Source organism: Harpia harpyja, chromosome 10 (assembly GCF_026419915.1).
Source record: "Harpia harpyja isolate bHarHar1 chromosome 10, bHarHar1 primary haplotype, whole genome shotgun sequence".
NCBI classification, from domain to species: domain Eukaryota; kingdom Metazoa; phylum Chordata; class Aves; order Accipitriformes; family Accipitridae; genus Harpia; species Harpia harpyja.
Genome location: NC_068949.1, coordinates 27,314,317 through 27,336,113, shown reverse-complemented (window position 1 = coordinate 27,336,113; position 21,797 = coordinate 27,314,317). Strand labels below are relative to the sequence as shown.

General features: G+C 38.9%; 1 protein-coding gene across 2 annotated transcripts in view; it reads left to right on the top strand.

Annotated features, from left to right (window-relative positions):
• HTR7 (5-hydroxytryptamine receptor 7) overlaps positions 1–13,057 on the top strand; it is a 37,013-nt gene extending 23,956 nt beyond the window's left edge. Inside the window, exons 2-3 of one of the 2 annotated variants that reach the window (XM_052799942.1) lie at positions 1,882–2,628; positions 12,438–13,057. In XM_052799942.1, coding sequence (XP_052655902.1) covers positions 1,882–2,628; positions 12,438–12,474 — 784 coding nt within the window. In that variant the 3' untranslated portion in view covers positions 12,475–13,057. Of the gene's footprint in view, positions 1–1,881; positions 3,670–12,437 lie in introns of those variants that run through there. The other variant, XM_052799943.1, reaches the window with a different exon arrangement.
• Positions 13,058–21,797: the final 8,740 nt, after the last annotated feature.

The window sequence follows — 21,797 nt, the reverse complement described above, 5'->3', positions numbered from 1 at the left end:
TAGGTAGTTAAACTCTTGAAACTTCACTGCATTAACCCTGCTCTTCTACATCATGGAGTGCCTCTGAAATCTCTCAGCTCCTTGGGAGCGCAGTTTTGGCCATGATGCTGTAAAGCAGAAATCTCCGTGGACTCTACAGTATGCCCACGGTCGCCAGAGCTGGTCTGGTGACTATATTTTAATGATGATGGTGAGGGGCACAAGAAACAGCCTTTTTTTAATAGCATGGTCCATGTATTGCACTGCTCTAATCCCAGACAATTTTAATAACAGTTCTTAGCTCATTGCCCCACCAGGCACAGCTTCACTGGCAAAATACTGGCCTGCTGTAATTCACTTCTGCATGCTGTAGAGAATAGGGCACAATAAACCAGTTCTGTCCTTTGTGTAACACTTGCCATAGCAGTAATATAAAATCAATGACATTGTTGAGAGGGGTTGTTGCTACTCATCAGAACAGATCATGAAATGATGCTTCTTTTTACTTCCAGAACTGTAGCATACCTGGGTGCTTGTATAAAGCAGCAGCACTGGCTATGATTTACTGCATTGCAGTAAAATCAACAATGCAGCATTCTGCAGAGCCAGGCAAATACTCATATTTGATTTGCTAGGTGAATAGAGAGAGAAAAAATGCTCCCCCAAAATATTTTTAATCATGTTCTTGTTTGTAACCCTCCAAAACCTTCACTGTGTAACTAAACACTGGTACCTCTTTAAACCATAATGTTTTTCTGAAACCTCATTTGAAACCATTTCTTTTACGAGTAACAAAGTGAATCACACTGATTTTTCTTGATATTCTTTCTTTTGGGGGGAGGAAAAAAGAAGAATTTGAGAAGTTAACAGTGACTTATAGGTAAGTTCCAGTTGAGCAGAAACCAAATTTCAAAGTGAAAATGTTAGATGTAAAAAAAAAGCATCTAATTCCTTCTAAGAGAAACTTCCCATAGCTAGAGAGGAAATAAATTTTCTGTAACTGAGGATATTGCTGTCCAGCTATATAGGGCCACAGTGATATTTTTTTTAATTAGAAAAAAAATACATCATTTATACTATGACAACGTGGGAAATGTAGAAGTTGTCAACAGACTTTTTTTTTTTTTTATGAAAGCTTGACACATTATAAACACTTTTCTTGTCTGTTTAAAATTTACCACTCTAAACTTAGCTTCTGGTAAAACTATGTGTTTTCCCCCCGGTCTTCTTGAACTGACACTGTGATAGATTGTTATTTTCTTCAGTAAAAGTTTGGGTATTGAATAAATATAATTTCTTTCTAATTAAATAATGATGAAAAGAATTATTGTAGTATTGAAATAATCTACTCTTGGCATAAGTTTGCAGTTTGTTGTTCCCATCCAAAACATGAAGGTAGGAAAGACAACTCATCATCTCAGTTTAGTGGCAGGGATCTTCATAACTGCTGAACACAGAAGAAGAATGAAGATGAATGCATGCTCGTTTTAACTTAGCCATGCACTCAATAGAAAAAGTGGTAGGCTTTGTGGAGCAAGCATTCATCTATACTCCAAGATTTCATAAGTTAGACAAATAAAATTTAGGCTTCAGAATTTCCTTAAAAGCCAAAAAATGAGTTATCTGCGTGAAGATTGTACAAATTCATTAAAATCACACTCTGTTATGGCTAATGGGAGATTTCCTTCTAGAATAAAAGAACTTTTATACAGAATATCAGCACTATAAATTTTAACGTGAAAGACACGTGAATTTACAAGTTTGAAATAAATGCAAAGAGAGGATTGAAAAACGTAAAATAGAAACCTTAGCCAAAGATGTTTTGCTTTAGGGCAGACTATATGAAATAACTTTTATCAGTTAACCACTGCGTTATATAGTAACTCTACATTATCATTCTAGGTACCTGGGAATAACAAGACCTCTTACGTACCCTGTAAGGCAGAACGGGAAGTGTATGGCCAAAATGATCCTGTGTGTATGGCTCTTATCTGCCTCTATCACTATACCCCCGCTCTTCGGTTGGGCCCAAAATGTAAATGATGAAAAAGTTTGTTTGATCAGTCAGGACTTTGGCTACACTATTTACTCCACAGCAGTTGCATTTTATATTCCAATGTCAGTGATGCTTTTCATGTACTATCAGATTTACAAAGCTGCCAGGAGGAGTGCTGCTAAACACAAGTTTGCTGGTTTTCCCCGGCTGGAAGAAATGGAAGGGATTTCTATGAACGGAATTGTAAAACTGCACAAGGAATCTGAAGAATGTACTAATTTTTCACGGCTCCTAAAGCATGACAAGAAAAACATTTCCATCTTTAAAAGAGAACAGAAAGCTGCCACTACACTTGGGATTATTGTTGGGGCTTTCACTGTCTGCTGGCTGCCCTTCTTCCTCCTCTCAACTGCCAGGCCCTTCATCTGTGGTACAGCATGCAGCTGTATCCCACTGTGGGTTGAGAGAACATTTCTATGGTTGGGTTATGCAAACTCTCTCATTAACCCTTTTATATATGCCTTCTTCAATCGGGACCTGAGGACAACTTATCGCAACCTCCTGCAATGCAGATATAGGAACATCAACCGGAAGCTATCAGCTGCAGGGATGCATGAGGCTCTGAAGCTTGCAGAAAAGCCGGAATTTGTTCTGTAAGGTCACTCATCCTATACTATGATAATTTATTGTTTTATCACATTAGTTTTTTCCCCACAGATTGGAAAGAAGAGTTATGGGAAGAACCAGTCTTCTTGAACACTGTTAACACAGTCATCAAGAAACTGGGAGGTAGCAAGGCTAATTCTTGTACAGCCCACCAGTCCTAGCAAGCCTGGAGAAACAAGACTACCATCTAAAGAATTTGGGTGTAAGAAGAATACTGAAAAGGGGGAGGATAAAAGGTGGTGCGGGATGTTTGAGTTGCTAGTGAGGAAAGAGCAAAGTTGGCCTAAACCATTTGTTTGGCCCTTGGCCCCAAACAACTTTCAGTAGGTCTGAATGTTGGATGCATCTTGTATCCTAGAGATTTTTTTCTGTAATAAAGACCTGAGAATGGTGAAAAGTTTGGTATAATTCATTGCTTTCCACTTTGTTATTATGAAAATAAACCATTTAAGAAGAAACTGGATGAAAGAAGTTATATTGCTTAGAAACACTCTTTATTATAAAAAACATAGGTCCATTAAATGTTAATTTACTGGATTGCCTGGAAATAAACTACTTTGTGAAATTTAATGTTGCCTTTGCACAACAACTAGGGCACTGAAAGAATACGTTACACTTCCAATGTGAATATAAGAGTTTGAGTAAAGTCACATGGACGAACATCTACTGCTGCATACAGTCATGCAGCACAGTTAGCTGCAGTGCTGCTATACCGATTACACCAGGTAAAGATCTTGTCCTATATTTCTAACATAACAAATATGTCTGATTACAGTTTATTTCAGGAGCTGTGTGGTCTTTGTCCAACTTTTCTTTCTTTAATTCTCTTGGCTTTGTCAGTTGAGCCCTTCCCTAATCTAAATGGAGACCCTGCCTGTGCTCAAGTCGTTTCTGTTGACGTATGGCTAGTCTTGTTCCACTTCAGTAGTTAATTTATTGTCTAATTGAAAGCTCTTCTAGCTTCTTAGGATTTCTTTCCTTTCTGAAGTCAGTAAGGAAAAAATAAATGTAAGACATTATGACGTTCAGAGACATCTAGACTTTATCCTTACAAACTGGTTTTGGTCATCACTTCTGCTTAAAATGATTTAAAGCTTTGCCTTGTGTAAGAATCAAGATAATTTACTGTTTCTAGTTCTAGTTGTTTCCTTCATCACTGCAGCTCATCCAAATACGTGATTCTACTTCTCCTGACTTTGGTAACAAAGCTCTTCTGTCGCTGGAGCAGGGTCAAAAATTATAACAATATTTGTAGTTAAATTTTAATAAATGCATTAATTATATTAATATATTAGTAGTAATGTATTAATATAAAATGCACTGATTGTGTAATATATTACTATAGTAACCTAAAATAATAATAAACTTAAAACAACTCATAAGAACAAGATGCATTTTCTGGACCGAGTTTGCACTGCACACCATGGTCTGGATGAAGCACAGGGTACATTAATGAATGAAGACTGTTTCAGAGCTCGATCTACTTTTTCAGATATTGAGACATCGATGAGGAGACAACATGTTCATCATCAAATTGCCTCAGCAGCAAGTTACACTTCAGGCTAACTTCTGTCCCCGTTTTCTCAAGTATGAAGCCAAAATGACTTAAATGAATTCAGTGATGTTAATTTGGACTAAGTAGTGAGAAGTTTGTACCAGATCCCTTGTTCAAAGCATACAGACATCACTGCAAACACTTGAGCTTCTAAGTGGCAGATACACAAGGCCTGGATTGATGTGCTGAGCTGTGTGTACTGAAAGAAGCTTAAGCCATTTTAGATGGATTTATACACTAGGATAGATACAGTAGGAAGTATATTTTGGCCTCATTTTTAGAGAAGGATCATGGTTTTGTAATAGTAAGAGGTAGGCTATAAGCCAGCTTCAAAAAAGTTTTCTAAAGAAGTTTCAATTTGATTTGGAACAGCCCGATTTATTTTAAACATTCCAGAAGTATTATGGGCAGACGGACAAGAAGAGATTTTGGCCCAGAATATCCACAAGCTCGGTATTATGGAGTAGAGCTCATGTTAATTCAAGCGTATTTTCCATATTTGACATGAAATTAATGATGTTTCTGACTTTGTTAGCTATCAGAGTAGCAATTTTTGAGTTCCTAGCATAACAGGAGTTTTCACAGGCCTTCTGTAAATTTTTTCCCTATATGAGGATATATAGGAGAATATACAAATAAATGTATCTGTGAAGATTCCAAGTGGGATTATAAAACTCTGAAGCTGACTTCAGAATTCTGGGCAGAAGTTTCAGCCATCTTTATTCCGCAGGAAAGCCTGAGAAGTTGTGTTTCCTCCAAATAAGATTTTTTTTTTTTTTTTTCCCCAAATGAGATATATGTCTTACAAGTCAGAAATTGACATTTGCCCAACTGTCACTAAAGGCAATTGCTTTCCTCAGGGAAAGCATCCTGCAGGACTCCACCTCTCCTCTGCCATCTGTTTCAGGTAATGAGAGCCCAGGAAAAAAATGAGTTGTTATGGGCTGTGTGTCAATCCTTGAAGTTTTTGGAGATAAACAGCCACCTTTCATATCTGGATATGTTTGGAAAGAAAAGCCAAAACAAAACAGTGCTATGTGGAAAATGGAAGCTGTTGTTAGATGGAGCTGTATTTGAGGGAAAAAGTAAAGAAGTTGAGAAGATTAGAAGAATGTCCCATTACCTAAGGACACGGGTTACACAACACTGACAAGAGGAGAAAGTTTTCACAGACAGAATTCTAACTGAAAGAGGTTTAGATAAGGAGCACAACGAAACAATTGCTTGGGTTCAAGAACAGGAGTTTTTACTTTTAAAAAAAGATAAATAAATAGAACTGCATCAAAATACCTAACTGCAGCAGTAGTATTTTTTTTTTTTAATTAGATAATTCACCACTCGTCTGACAAAAGGGTAACACATGAATGGGTGAATGAGAAGTCTGCATCATCACATGTGCAGCCTGGTATGTGCTAGTACCAAACCCTAGAAGAGATTGCACTCTTGGTCTGTGTGTCCCTCCATATGTTTCTAGGATAGAATCAGATAGATGGGGTTGTGAGAAAAAAAAAGGGTAATAAAAGACTCCCAGAACAAGCCAGAGCACAGGGATGCCAGCATAACACTAACTGAGTGAAGACAGAGAAAGAGAAAGGTGAGACATCAGAAGCAAGACATGGAAGCCATTCTAAGGTTCAGGCTTGTGATTGGGTAGTTACTTTTGGGAAAACATGCAAAAATGTAGAGGCAACAAGGGTACATAGCCAAGATTTTGAGGCTAAAGATGGAAACCTTTCTAAAATATGCTTGTACAATCCCAGTGAAAAGACTGTTTCTACCTCATTGCTTAAAAGGGAGCTGGGCTGTGCTGGTCAGCACTGCTCTGGATTTAACAAAAGTCTGTTTTTTTAAAAATAAATTTTTAATAGCAGCATGAAGTGAATCTTGACTTCAGGTAAGATCTCTTGAGATGTAAAAGCAATGAAATCTAAGCCAATCTTTCTTTTTAAGCAGTGCATATTGTCCAAATCCACACTCTGTAGTTGCAGAAGGATGTGGACAACAGTGACAGCTAACCCTGTAACCCCACTCCTGGGAGGTTTGGCAGATTTCAGCCATCTCATCCTTAAGTCACAGTCTGAGATGTGAGAAGTCCCACATTAGCTACAGAGTGTGAAAGGCTTGAAATATTGGACAATCTCAGGTTTTCTCTGAAGGAAGCTGTCACTTTGTGTAATTTTGAGTGTTTGACAGGAAAGGTTGGAGTTGGTCCTTAGGTGCACAGGGCAGCACAGTCTGGAAAACAAACAAGTGTGGAAAAAGCTATCCTAGAGAATAGGATTGCCCATTAACTATAGTGCAGAACTCATCTTACCCCAGCTGGATTTTTCTGAGGAAACTCAGTGCAGCATTTACTATTAGCTGTAGTACCCACATGCAGTATCTCCAATTAGAAAGTGTAGTCATATTGCTGTACACCCTAGACCATCCATCTTTCTACCAGCCACTAGTTCTGAAATTGGTTTCTAGCCACTATGTGATTTCTGGATAGTGATGTTGGCAGGAAAATGGAACCAAATTTTGCTTCCATTTACTAGACTGACAAGTTTTTTAAACAGTTGCGCTTAGTTCATGCCCATGTTGCACTTGTGTTTGCTTTCCAGGATCTCATGAGGCTGTTCAGCCTTTTTGCTTCCTCTATAGCTCTCAAGTGGGAATTTACCTCTCCTTATTCAGGGAGGGAAGGAGTCACCACAATGCATTTTTAGGTTAGGGCTTTTTTTGCTTTTCTGGTTGGCGTTTCTGGGGAAAGGTAGCCGGCTATATTGGCTTGGGGGATGATCGCTCAGCTATACCATGCCTAAACACTGGGATAAACAAGGTGATACTGGGAAATGCTCAGGCAGCAGTTTCAGAGTGATTACCATAGTCTGTGCTAGGAGCTGAGGAAATCAGGAAGCAGCTGTGCAGCTGCTGACAGCATTTGGACCACCTCTTCATCCAGCACAAGCAGCCACTTGGCCGCAGCCTTCAGCTGCAGCCCAAGATCTTCAATTGCTGCCAGAATTACCTAGATACCAACACAGAGAGATGCCAGTCAGACCTTCTTTACTCTGTACATCTCTTTGTTCACCTCTAAAGTGTATGTAAAGGTCCTCAAGAGCAGCCACTGAGTGAGGCAGTTTCCTAAAAGGAGTTTTAGTCACAGCTGTGCCCGAGATCTTTTCCTGAGCCCACCTTTCAGTATCACAAACACATTTCACCTAAGATAAATGTCAGCTGTGGCCAAAGTAAAAGTCAAAGAGCAAAGCTCTGAAAGTGACACCCCCCCCCCCCCCGCAACCTCTTACACAGCTTATTATATGCTATTAGCAATACCCTATCTATAATTAATCCATAAAGGTAACACTAGCTCTCAATGGATCCCAGGTGAGGGGGTCCTGGATGAGCTTCCTTTACTTGAAACAGTCTTTCCATAGCATGCCTCATGCCAGTAATATGGCAGCCAATGTACAGGTTGTACTTTACCAGCACCATATTTATGTCATATTTCCTCAATAAGCAGGGTGCAAAGCAGCTTACTGTAAGGGCTCTAGATGAATAGTCTTAGACTGAACAATTCTCAGTGTAAGCAATACCCTTGGAGCAGAATTTGAGATAATGATTTTGTGAAGGGTTTAGTTTGGCTAGTTTTGCAGCCTTCCTTGCCCACCTTGCACCCTCCCATCTCTGTTTCTTTCTATTGAGTTAATTACCCAGAGTCAAATCAATAACTGTTGCTCAGAGGTTCTCAAGTGTCACATACGACTGTATTTCTTCATTGCCATTCCTGCTGACAACTGCCATTGTAAATGTGCTGCTGTAAACCACTCTCCCATTTTGCAGTAGCAGTTAATCTACAGTAGAACTAGGCACTAACAACATACAGCATTCCCCATTGTATTTTTCCTCCTCATTCAAATAAAACTCAAGGTTTTGTTGTAGTATCAATACATTGTGAAGACTCTACTCCCCTTGCTCATTCAGTACTGCTTTTTTGAGGGAGACCACCTGTGGTAGAAGCCTTATTCCTAACATTTTCTCCCAGCTCCTGCAGTCTACCAGCCTGTAGGTTTAATACTATAGCACAGTATTGGCACTTACCAAACTCCTCTGTTTAGCAAGAGTCTAGCAGAGTAGTAAAACATGTGAATAAATGATAATATCTCATTATTATATGTCTATTGCTTCACACTTCAGTTTCATGAAAAGAAAAGCAATGTTTTTTGTTCAGATGATTTACTAGCTAGCACCACCTGCAGAAAGATATGTCAAACAGTGGGAAATAAATCTACTACAATAAGACATAGAGAAGAGAATTATTTATCAATTTAATACTATAAATAATGCAGACAGAATCCATGCAGTCCCTCCCCCCTGCTTCATGGCAGGAAAATGGATTTCCAGGCAGCCCCTGCTCCCGGTACTGGGGTCAGCACAGCAGCATTAGAAAAATGTTATTGAGGTAAGATTTGGGATTGCTGACCAGGACGCTGCAGGTACAGAACTGGGTGGTGTTTTGAAGCAATGCCATTTGTTCTGTTGCTTTCCGCTAGCTATCAACTTAGCTTTCCCTATTATTTTTCTTATCTTTCAGGAAAAACTATTCAAAGTGTAATACTCTCAGAAAATGCGCAAGATCAATGTATCATCAAAACCTGTCCACAGTTTGCTTAAGAATCAGTTCTTGTCTTTTAAAACAATGTTTCTCAGGAAGACACAGGGAGAGAGAAGGGTGAAAATTCAGAGACATGGGGAATAGTCTTAATGTGCAAAATTATTAATATCCTGGAACAGAAGACACTCACCCCTTATTTCAGAGTGAGGAGCTAGGAATGGTGAGGATTGGAATTTTTTTTTTTTTTTAAGAGGGCTCGAATAAATAAATAAAAAAATAGCCTAAGAAACATTGCATTAGAAGAGCAATCTTTGCAATGTGCAAGAAATAGAAACTTACATCCCTCTTTACTGATTTTAATCTTTTAAGTAGTTACTGCCACTAAAGAGTGGGTTCAGCATGAGTCTGAAGTGAACTAATACTGTTTTCTATACCTGCTTTCTAAACATTTTGCTAAATAGGCCTGTCATTCTCCACACCCTCTATTCTGGCACCCCTTTCAGCTGCCCTGCTGCATTGCCAAACCCATTCTCACATAGCGATGTTTCCAATAGGGCAGAATGGCTTTTACTTACTGAAAACCGAAACATGCTTATGGTTGCCAGATTAATTTTTCTCTCCTGCAAGCAAAAAAAACCCCCACTGAGATATTGTATTTTCTTAAAGATATCAATATATGGTTACTGTAGGAGATAATATTTTGATGATTTGCAACTTTGTGACTTTACTGATTGAAATTATTATTTCTGTCATTTGTGATCTTTCACATAGAACTAGTCAAGTTACTTCAGAAAAAAAACGCGTATTGATGTATCAACATTTCCAGAAGAGACCAACGCACTTTTATAAACCAACATACCAGACTGAATAAATATTTTGCTTTTAGTTTTCTATCTACTCAGTCAAAACCAACAATATTTCATTAATTCAGTAGCTGTGTGGTCTTGCGTGTTCCAGAAAATTGTGTTTACAGTATACTCATTTTTACTTTCTGTGAGAGAAGAGAAAGCAAGCCACTGTAGTATACTTAGTTCAGCCCTTCTGGAGAATCTGTGTTTTAAAGCATGGAAAAATATACCAGAATGCATCTGGAGCAAGTCACTAATGTATCAGAAAACTTTGCATCTTTGGCTAATCTAACCAGGATTTCAGCAGGTCTGTGGATAAAACAGCAGAGATTCTCCAGTCAAATCTACTTGGTTTGCAAGGAAAAGATGATTGCAAGGAAAAGATAAAATTAGGCAAAATAAATGAACATTTACTTCCCAACAACAGTTGCAAAAGCAAAACTACCCCACCCAGTAAGTAAAAACAATGATATTTTTGTAATCTCAACACTTAAACAGCACAATGACAAAATATTACAGCTGCTTCATAGAAATACAGAAATTAATACCTTGATAGTATGTGTTTCCAAACTGAGCAAGAGCTACTTACCAACAACTTTAGAGACTGTTCTGCCTGCATATTTAATTAATGGACACTTTCACTAAGGAATGCCGGAGCAGGTTGCTGTGGTTTTGTGGTCTAGTAAAATAATTTTACCTTAGCTTGTGTTTGCTGTAAGGAGGATGTACACCACCTGTATACTGATGTCCTATCAAGGATCTATTCAAGGTACCTATTGCCTGTCCAAGCCAAAGGCATTAAGAAGCCCAAATGTTTATGCTGATAGAGAAGAAATAACAGAAATAATTAAAAAGTAACATGGGAACCAAACAAGCACAGAGAACTTGAAATCTTTTGGATATTTCATTGTGAACATGCAGAGAGCCTATCTGTTCCTTACAGAATACTTATAGACTTTTTCTTAGCTTGTATACAGAAAGTATTTTTGACAAATCCATGTATTATATTTCTCTCTTCAAACAAAGCAGTAAATAGAGCAAGTGAAAATCATGCCAACGACTCTTAACTTGCAATTACAAAAAAATAATAATCAGATGTTCAATTAGACAGATGAAGTTAATGCTATAAAATAACTATTTTTTTTAAGATTAGTCCAGAGAAGGGCAACCAAGTTGGTGAGGGGTCTTGAGCACAAGTCTTATGAGGAGCGGCTGAGGGATCTGGGGTTGTTCAGTCTAGAAAAGAGGAGGCTGAAGGGAGACCTTATCGCTCTCTACAACTACCTGAAGGGGGTTGTAGTGAGGTGGGTGCTGGTCTCTTCTGTCAGGTGGCTGGAGATAGGACAAGAGGAAATGGCCTCAAGTTGAGGCAAGGGAGATTTAGGTTAGATATTAGGAAAAATTTTTTTACTGAGAGGGTTGTCAGGCATTGGAACAGGCTGCCCAGGGAAGTGGTTGAGTCACCATCCCTGGAGGTATTCAAAAAGCGAGTGGACAGGGTACTCCAGGGCATGGTTTAGGGGGCATGGTTAATGGTTGGACTTGATGATCTTGAAGGTCTTTTCCAACCGAAATGATTCTATGATTCTATGATTGTCTTTCCAAAATAATCCCCTGTCATCCCAGAAAACAACAAAGATCATCAGCACCAGAATGGTTTGGAATTACAAAGATATATAAAAACAAACTTCTAGCCATAATAATGAAATAACTAGTTGCTTTTTATCCACATATTTTCTTTAAAATTGTTCCTCCAATGAATCCAATACACGAACAGAAAATAACACTTCCTAAGGCAAATTATACAAAGTCCAGGATTTTATTCTGACTTTAAAAACCACCTACAATTAGCTAAAACATAACATTTAAAAAAATCCTTGCTTTCCTTTATATCTAGTTTCAAACTTGGATATAGTTACCTGGTCAGTTCTCAAAAGTTCCTACCTACCTGCCTTCCTTTAATTTGGATCCATTTCTGCTAAGATGTGTTTTCACGTAATAAAATATTTGAAATGAGTGAGAATGCAGGTTTTTCTGTAAAAATGCCTCCTCCTGATACATGTACTGATGTGCCTTGCTGCATGCTATAGCCAGGCAGAACTGGAGTTGGGATGGCCTGAAAACCTGTTTTGTAATCTCACAGATGTTTCGGTTACAACATTTCAGCCTGGTTACTGTAGACGATTGGTTCTTCCCTTCACCAAACCTGAGAAGAGAGACAGGAATTTGCCCTAATTATAATTAGACTGTTGGTGCTACAGTTTGGATAAAATACAATATCATTGCAGCTAAGATGTATATTCCGCGCAAAGCTTTTACAGTAATTATTTGGCTAGAGACAATTTTATGAAATTGAGGGAAAAGTCTTCATTATTGCTCTCGCTCCTTTCTCCCTCCCTTGCACGCATGAGGTCTCCATGAGCAGTGACATGCAGAGGCTTGTGCTGCCGTCAGAGGCTGGAAGGCTGGGCTAGATGTGGGACTCTCAGTAAAACCAGCTACATTTTCTGAAGTAATTTTGGGCTTTTGCCACCGAATTGTGTAAAATGGACTGGGAACTTCCTCAGTTCTCACAGCAACCCGAAATGTGATGAGTACAAAGGACTTAAAACCCACCAGAATCTTCTGCTTTCCCCTAGCTTCCTCCTTTTTACGGGACCTCTGAGAATTATCTCATTAGCCATGATCTAATTGCCTCTTAAGAAACGTTTCCATTTATTTCAGTGGTATCTGGATCAGGACTTTTAGTTGCTCCAAGAGATTTCTCATCTAATTCATCTACTTTTTTAAAAACAGGAGAAGTTCTGATTTCTCCAGGGAAAAAGAGTCATGACCAAATGTACATCAAAGCAGCTAGAAAAAGCCAAGCCAGAACTGGAAGAAGAAAAATGAAGAGTTGGCTTCTGAAAAACTGGATAGATTTATGAAATGTACTTCATCATCTTTTGATGGGAATGTGCTAAAAATACTGAATGAGCTCAATACATTACATTAAATACATTTCTATTGGAAGTAGTCACATCTTGTTTGTTATGGAGAAAAGTGCTGCTACATACAAATGAAAATAGTTTTCTGCCTGAGAAAGCCAAATCATTTGAGCAATAAGAGTTTGGCACATAGGGTGGGGAGAAACAAATACAACTAAAACTCAAAGATAAAGCACTGTACAGATTTCCAGCACATTAAACAATGTAAAAGAGCATTCATTTATGTTTACCATGCTTGTGGATCGTAACATTGGTATTAATATTCAGGGATCATCAGTGATACCAAATGTATTTTGTTGTACTACAAAAAGAGGTTTTCAGGCAAGTGGTGGCTCTGTGGATGTTTGCAGGGCTTGTGTTAAAGAGATGCTACGCACCTGGAATTGGTTCGAGAAAAGCAACAATAAAAGACCAATTTTTGTAAAAGCATTCTGTTGTACTAAGTAAATGTCTGCTTACTTGTTAACATACACTTTTTTTTCTCCCCAACCTTTTGAAAAAGGTGCCTTCAGTTACACTGACAGAAGAGACAGAATTAGAACACACACGTATTGCATCACAGTTAATTTACAAATATGATTGCTTTGCTTTAATGTAATTTTTGTGATCTGCCAATTTATAAGAAACAATTTTCTCTCATTTTAACTCAAATAACTATAAAAGGATGGAGAATTTCCATAGCACTTTGCTTTTTGTCTTACTGGCTGGCCAGACTAGACTAAGAATTACAATATTTTTTAAAATGTGTTTAAGAAGTGTTATTTCTGCCAATGTTTGGTTATAATTAAAAGAAACCCCTTGACTTGACAAAAATTAAATAGACAAGTGTTAATGATCATTTTTCCCAGGGAAAATTGATTCAAGGGATCATTCCTTAAATATGCCTTTGAACATATTTTTTGAGCTTTTCATATTCATTTGCCCTCAGTGTTTCTAAACTATGGATGGTTATACAATCCACAATGCAGCAGGATATATCATTCCTAAAGGCTATCTTCTTTAAAGGTACATCTTGATGAGCACTTACCTTATTTCCATAGCCATATGATTTGTGGTAACTTAGTCTCCTACTTGCAGTTTAACCAAAATGCTGCTGGTAGATCATCCACTGACTCCACATGCCATTACAGCTTTGATTTCCTTTGTTTAGATTAATACACAAGTTCACAATAGTTATCTAAATAAGGACCCAGGCATACCAGCACAGGCCAATTCATTACTTATCAACAAGAGATAAATATGGAGTGCAAATCAATCCATGTTAAGCCTATGTAAAACCTGGGACAGAGCCTAACCCATCTTCTGCTCACTGTCCTGACACTCTAAGCTAACTCCTGTAGTTACACAAGAGAGCACCGGAGTCACATATTTTCACTGTACTAGGTCAGCAAGACTCTTTTCAGTACTTCACTGGTAAAACTGATCACTGTGAACTCTGCATTTGAAACAAAACGAGTCTTATAATTTGCTTAATTTCCCAAAGGGAATGACACGGCAATGCTTTTTACTTGGTTAGCCTTAAGTATTTAACAGGAAATGGGACATGATTGTCAATGGACCAGTTCTAGTTGACTTACATGAGAATACATTCAAAGAAACTCAGCTGAGGTCAAAATTACACTGGCAAATAATATTATAACTGGGCCTAATGAGAAGGGCAGATGGTAGATCCATAAATATAACAGTAAGAAGAAAAAAAGGTCTGTTTCTTCTTTTAAAAACCCCAAACCTTAAAATAAAAGGCAGTGGTCATACTCTGAAACTCATTTTTAAGCTTTATGGTCTCACTTGCACGTCCATTTCACAAAGGTAACAAAATGATTTTACTTAGGTGAATTAGACCATCACTTTCCTTGTGCATGATGTTGTGTCAAAAACTTAACTTCAAGTGAAATGGAAAAATTATACATCATATGATCAATTTAAATGATTAAAAAAACCCCTAAATAAACAAACACTACCAGTGACACCTTTCTGTGAAAATTCATGTGTTTTTTTAATGCTGTTATTTTAAGCTTAAGTGAAAGTGTATGTTTTAGGAGAAATATAACGGAGAGCAAAACAGTTGGAAAGAGCTTTTAGCTGTTAGAGATCTACAGTTCTAGATAGATATATGTATACATATATATAACACACAGATCCATCCCTTATATTTTAGAATGGTACTACCTAATGAAAAAAAGGCAACAAATATATTATTATGTAATAAACATATGTTTCTTTTAATATCTATTAAATTCCCAGAATCTTGTAGAAATTATGAGAATATTTTACAACAAGCTGCTGCATCACAGACCTATAAAGTTGCGGTTCTTCCTAATTTTTTTTGTGAAGAGTTTTTCATCCAGGAGTTTTCAGACACATAAACAACACAAAGAACATTGGGAACTGCAGAATACTGATACTTTGTCATATAAGATGAAACTCATTTTTTTCCTACTGTAACTGTCAGGTCTGTCACCTCTCTCAAACCAACGCATAAACCCACGCAGTAACTAGAAGAGTCATTCAAGGCTAAGTACATATTCAAGACTAACAAATAATGCATAAAATATTTTAGAGGATTACAGAAAAAAGTAGGGCTGATCAAAAGAAGTCAAGAGATTAGATGGCATACTGGGATAACAGGTTGAGCTTTCAATAGTTTCTGTAGCCAGTAGTAGGAAAGCAGCACATGGACCTGCCTTACACTGAGATAATCCAAGTCCCCAGGCTGTAGATACAAGCCTGGCACAGTGAATAGTGCCAGAAACAAGGCTCAGACTCACAGTTCTGGATCTATAGAAGATGGCTTTCTAGCTCTGTCACCAAATCTGTTCCAGGATGTGATAGTGAGCAGTTTGCATTTTCACAGGGCTGCCTTATGGTAGTTATCACTGCATAATAAATAATTAATAATTTCCCCAAAGGTTTGCAAAACTTTTGATCTTTCACTATGCACCCCAGCCTGTCTTGTTCTCCACATGTATTCTTGGGGTCAACAGACAGCTGAGATATTTGGTGGGCCAACCTATTACACCTTTATTATATCTCTCCTGTCGTTCCCTCATCATCTGTTTCTTGTTCAGGTTGATCTGTTCTTTACAAACTTAAAGCATTTTCCCAGCTGTCCCCTTGATTCTGGTGTAAAGTAAAATTGCTAAATTAGCTGGTTTTATTCATATAACAAAGTGATTAGTTTGCTTCAGACCTGAGCAAAAAATAAATACAATGATAAAAGAAGAAAGTTTTTCTTATTATCACAAGATGCAGTGTTGAAAAAGTTATGTGAAAGCACAAAAAACCATATCTATCTATAATATGAAAACAGTCAGATGTTCTTGGTAATTTTAATACATAAAAGTGAATTTTATATATTAATTCTGTCAGCTGGGACTTTTAATATGCAAAAGTCACCAGAGGATTGAGCTGGAGCTCTATATAGTTTAAGTCATATATTTCTCCTTGATGAGATCTAATAAAACATAAAGATGGTTAACATAAGAGACTATTTCCCACAAATAGCTTGCCAAGAAATACAAATACAAGGAAATTAAGCTCTTCACGTTGTAAATGGCTTGCACTGAAAATGCTGAGTGTCTTTGGTTGTAATATGAGTCTTATTTGTAAAAAAAAAGAATTACTGCCACTTGCATTGCAAATGATTCAAATTTACACAGCAGACTAATTGAGTAGAAAAGGAAGTAGGGTTCTTCTGTATTAGGTACTGAGTTATATTATGCTTTTAAAAAGTACAAGCCCAGAGGGATATTAAAATATTAATTTGAATAGTATTTAAAAGGTAATTACTTTTATACAATAAAATGAGAAGTCTACTGAATACTTATCCCTGTGTCATGTGCTTTCTCTGAACTAATGCTACAGAAAATAGAAAATCCATTTGTTTAAGTGATTTTAATTTAGATTCATAGAAGACATTGTCATCTACAAAAAAAGTCTTATTTTTTTCAGCTTGACTCATTTAAAATCCTTACTGTATCAAAATCAAAGTTAAAGAAAAGTACCTACACTTGTTGGATATCACTGAACTGAAAGAATGAGAGGTGAGAAATTTTAACGACTCTCCTGATGAAAGAGTGGTTTGGCTTGTTCAGCACAAGCACAGCTACAGAGAACACTGGCTCAGGCCCTACTGAACAGGTTGAGATTAATAGCTCCTAAGCAAAAGCTGATTTTGTCTATTCAAGCTTTTCAATTGAAGGGCAAATGCTCAAAAATTTTAGTTGCATTTTAGTCCAGAGAAGATTGCTCAGACCAGAGAGAATATTTTGTCCAATTTTTTGAATAACAATCTAACTATGGATTTGGATTTGCTTCTAGTTCTATTTAAAGAAGTCATGTAGCATATTGTCTAGGAAATCCTCTGACATTAATCTTGTTTATTAAAAATGGATGACCTAACATTTCTTTTAAAAAAAATCTAAAGACCTTGGCTAGTGTAGTCAAAATTATTTTCATTTTAAATGTTTGTATCTTACTTTTATTCACACCCATTATATTTGTTTCCTTGCAGGGGTGCATATATGAATACTATATGGTTTGCTCTTTTCTTTCAAACATTTTTTCCCATAATTTGCAGACCACTTTCAGGGTTTTTACTGATAGTGATAGTTCAAAGGCCACAGGCTAGGTAACACTGATCTACAGCATCTCAACCGAAACAAGCTTTAGACAAACCAGACCTTTAGAGTACATACTTGACATCTGTATTATGCCTCTAATGACCTATTCACTGCACAGAGGGCATCCATCTTGGTAAAACAATATTCAGACATTTTATAATATGTTTTGTTTATGCAAGTGTTTTCTTCCTTTTTCCTCTGTTGTATCAATGCTTATTTCTTTAGCTAACATAATCTCCTATAGCTGACTACCTATCTGAATTATTTTGTTAAAAATACCATGTATCTCTGTATTTACTCAAATAAGAAGAGATGATTTCCAGCTGAATCAAAATAAACCAATAAATGAAACAGCCACATATGATCATTTAATTACTTTTTTCAGCATATCATAAAGGACATTTTGAGAGGAGAGAGTATTTTGAAACTGCTCTCAAAAAATCAGTTTTACGTGTAACCATTTGAGTTGTTCTAAGCAAACCCTTACGGTTTCAATTATCAGATTCAGAAAAGATGAAAGACACAAACAGCAACACAAACCATGATGAGAAATCACATCAGAGAAAAGCCGGTAATAGAAACACTTGAGACAGTAAACGTATGTACGCAGTTCTCCAGAACAAATGGAAACCAAACAAATGGGTTATACCTGCGTTCTCAGTCTAGGGTTACTTCCCAGTGCCTGAACCCAGATGGACATCCAGGGTGCGTACCCCAAGACTTGAGTGCGTGTTTCCTCCCCAGCACTGTTCTCCCCACCGTGTCCATGGGGAGGGGAGCAGGGCGCGTGGGCACTGAGAGGGATGGGCCATGTGCCAACGTGCCTCCTGCTCGGGTCAGCTCTAGAGCACGCCACAGGGCACGTCTGCCCCCCCCAGCGCACAAATTGCCGAGGCACAAGAGCTTGGTGAGGCCTACAGACCCACACCCAAGGTCAGGTCACCAAACTTTTTCCCAAGGCACACCAGGTCACAATTAACCCTCTCTTCTTGGAGAAGTGTCCCCTGTGAAAGGTCTCATCCAGCTCCCTCTGAGGAGGTAGTTGGTGGGAATGGAGCAGAGCCAAAAAGGCTTACCTTTCCAGTTCCCATCGTTCTCAGTCTAGCTGTCATTTCACTGAATGGAAAGGAATCTTTGTGCTATCCCAGTTCTTAATTTGTTCTTGCCAAGCTGGACATCTATTAACCATTACTTAATTTTTAGCAAGAATATGAAGCCCTTCTTAAACGATTTCTGTTGAAGTTACAGCCAGGGCAGATGAACTCTGTAAGTTTCTTTCACACAGTGAAACTTAGGTTGATCTATGCTTGAAATGAGAAATGCCAAGAACCAATCTGCTCTCCTAGGCCATTTACATATGCCCACTCTATATTCATTAGTTTGACATTAACTACTCTTATTCTGTCAGCAGAATGTTGATTTGATTTTCACTCTCGCTATTACAATGTCACAGGTATAATAGCCCTATGAATGGTGCAGTAGATTTATAGATTGAATAAAATATGATTTCTGAGGAGTAGTTACTGGTAGAAAACAAAATTTTAATAACAACTTACAACTGGATAACAATTAGCTAAATAAAATTATTTTATTCCTCATCATGATTTATAGATGAATCATTAAAGAAAAATGCCCAACTACAAGCTTATGTCTCATCTAAAACGTTATTAAGATTAAGATGTGGAAACTGATCAGTTCCTTGAAAAGGGCAGCAAGGGCAAGAAGAAAGCAAAGAGAAAAACAGCAGAAAAGCTGCTGCCTGTTTCAAATCACTAAGACCTCCCACACTGGAAAACCTTGCTTTCAAATTTGAGTGTGATAACAAAGTGAAACCAAGCTCTAGTTTTGCAACACATATGACCAACAAATAGTAATATTTGAACAGGAATGCAGTATATCTAATAAAAACTTACCCTAAAGGAAAAGTTTGGTGGGATTGAATGAAGTATTTCTAGAATTGTGATCCAATAACGCTCCAGCTAGCTGCTACCACAGCATGGACATCTCTAAACAGTCACTTCTCTGACTGTAAGCTCCTGCAAGGCACAGGGGTCTGCTCCTGAGCCAGAGGACTGCAGAGCCAGAGCCAGCCCATATGAACAGGAGATCCTCTGCCCAAGTTGCCAATCCAACGAGCACAGACTGAGAACACGGACTGTGAACCCACCAGAACTAGAGCTCTACATGCCACAGATCTGGCCACCTCCTTTAGAGATGGTTGTGACAGTGGTAGTATCTATGTTTCTTATAAAAATGTCAGAGGGCTTACTCAGCACGTGGAAAATCTGGCATCAAGGCTCACATCAAATCCACAGCTTCCTTAGTCTCAGAGCGCTCCAGCCAGCAGGCTATTCAAAGTGACAGAAGCACTGTTTGTCCCTTCTGGTGAAGACCCTTTGCAGAAAGCAATTCAATGTTAATTGGACCAAAATGGAACTGAAGGAGTACATGACTCCATAGCCTAGTACTTAAGATGTTAATTTACATTTAAGGAGTTTTTATCCAGTGGATGTATTGTAAAAGTACAAAGTTCTGGATAAAATTCTGGGAGCAGAGACTGGGACTCAAGTTTACTGTTTCCCAGATGAACTTCATCACCCCATCCTACAGAATCAAGCCTCTAGAGATTCTGTTTGGCCCACAGATCTCAAATGTTTTTCCCCATAAAAGAGCATTACTTCAATAGCAGAAAGGCAAACCATTCCACCACCAAGTCAAAAGACCTCGGTAATTTGGTGCTTTATCAAGAGACGTCTGAGGATCAGCTCTCTTAGGGTAAGGATCACTGTCCATAGCGAGCGTTATAAGCACTAACTTTTCTCTATAAAATGCCCACAATATAAGTGCCCTTTCAGTGAAAATAGAGAGCTTCACTGAGATCCTTGAAAGAAAAGAGCATAGATACCCATCTCTAGTAATGAACCCAATAAATAGTAGGCGTATCCCAGTTCCAGAAAGTAGTTTCAAGTATAACTGTAATGGGTTAACCCTGGCTGGATGCCAGGTGCCCACCAGAGCTGTTCTATCACACACCCTCCTTCTCAGCTGGACAGGGGAGAGAAAATATAACAAAGAGCTTGTGGGTCAAGATAAGGACAGGAGAGATCACTCACCAATTACCGTCACAGGCAAAACAGACTCAGTTTGGGGAAAATTAACTCAATTTATTACAAATCAACCAGAGTAGGGTAATGAGAAATAAAACCAAATCTCAGAACACCTTCCCTCCACCCCTCCCTTCCTCCCAGGCACAACTTCACTCCCAGATTCTCTACCAACCCCCCCAGCGGCACAGGGGGACAGGGATGAGGTTTACGGTCAGTTCGTCACACGTTATTTCTGCCGCTTCACCATTCTCAGGGGCAGGACTCCTCACACTCTTCCCCTGCTCCAGCGTGGGGTCCCTCCCATGGGAGACAGTCCTCCACGAACTTCTCCAACATGGGTCCTTCCCACGGGCTGCAGTTCTTCACAAACTGCTCCAGCATGGGTCCTTTCCATGGTGTGCAGTCCTTCAGGAGCACGCTGCTCCAGCGTGGGTCCCCCACAGGGTCACAAGTCCTGCCAGAAAACCTGCTCCAGTGTGGGCTCCTCTCTCCACAGATCCGCAGGTCCTGCCAGGTGCCTGCTCCAGCATGGGCTTCCCACGGGGTCACAGCCTCCTTCGGGCACCCACCTGCTCCGGCGTGGGGTCCTCCACGAGCTGCAGGTGGATATCTGCTGCACCGTGGACCTCCCTGGGCTGCAGGGGGACAGCCTGCCTCACCATGGTCTTCCCCACAGGCTGCAGGGGAATCTCTGCTCCGGCGCCTGGAGCACCTCCTCCCCCTTCTTCACTGACCTTGGTGTCTGCAGGGTTGTTTCTCTTACGTGTTCTCACTCCTCTTTCCAGCTGCCGAATACCGTCTGTCCCAACTTTTTTCCCTTCTTAAAAATGTTATCACAGAGGCGTTACCACTATCGCTGATTGGCTCGGCCTTGGCCGGCGGCGGGTCTGTCTTAGAGCCGGCTGGTATGGGCTCTCTCAAACACAGGGGAAGCTTCCAGCAGCTTCTTACAGAAGCCACCCCCGTACCCACCCCCCCCCCCCCCCCCCCCCAAACCTTGCCACACAAAGCCAATACAATAACACAGAGTATTATACTGGCTGGTTGAAGGAAGCTTTATTGCTCTCAGGTCCCACCCCGAGGCTCCCAGGCCCTCCTCAGACACTGCAGAAGAAGTGTATATACTAGCACAGGCATTAGCATTTCATTTTGGACATCAGGCACCTGAGAAGTTAAGCCTTACATTGGATTTGATACAATTATTTTCAAAGTATGCTGGCACAAACGTGGATGAAGTCATGGATATTATATTACCAGCTTTAATTAACTAAAAGAAAACATATATTGTTCTCTCTGAGGATCAACTAAGATGTAATGAAAATTATTAAGTCTGTAGAGCCACTGTGCAGCTAGCACAGGGATAAAAATGTTATTTTACAGTGAATGATTATATTCATTAATATCGCTTACCAGACAGTGACTTAAACCTTCATTTGCAAC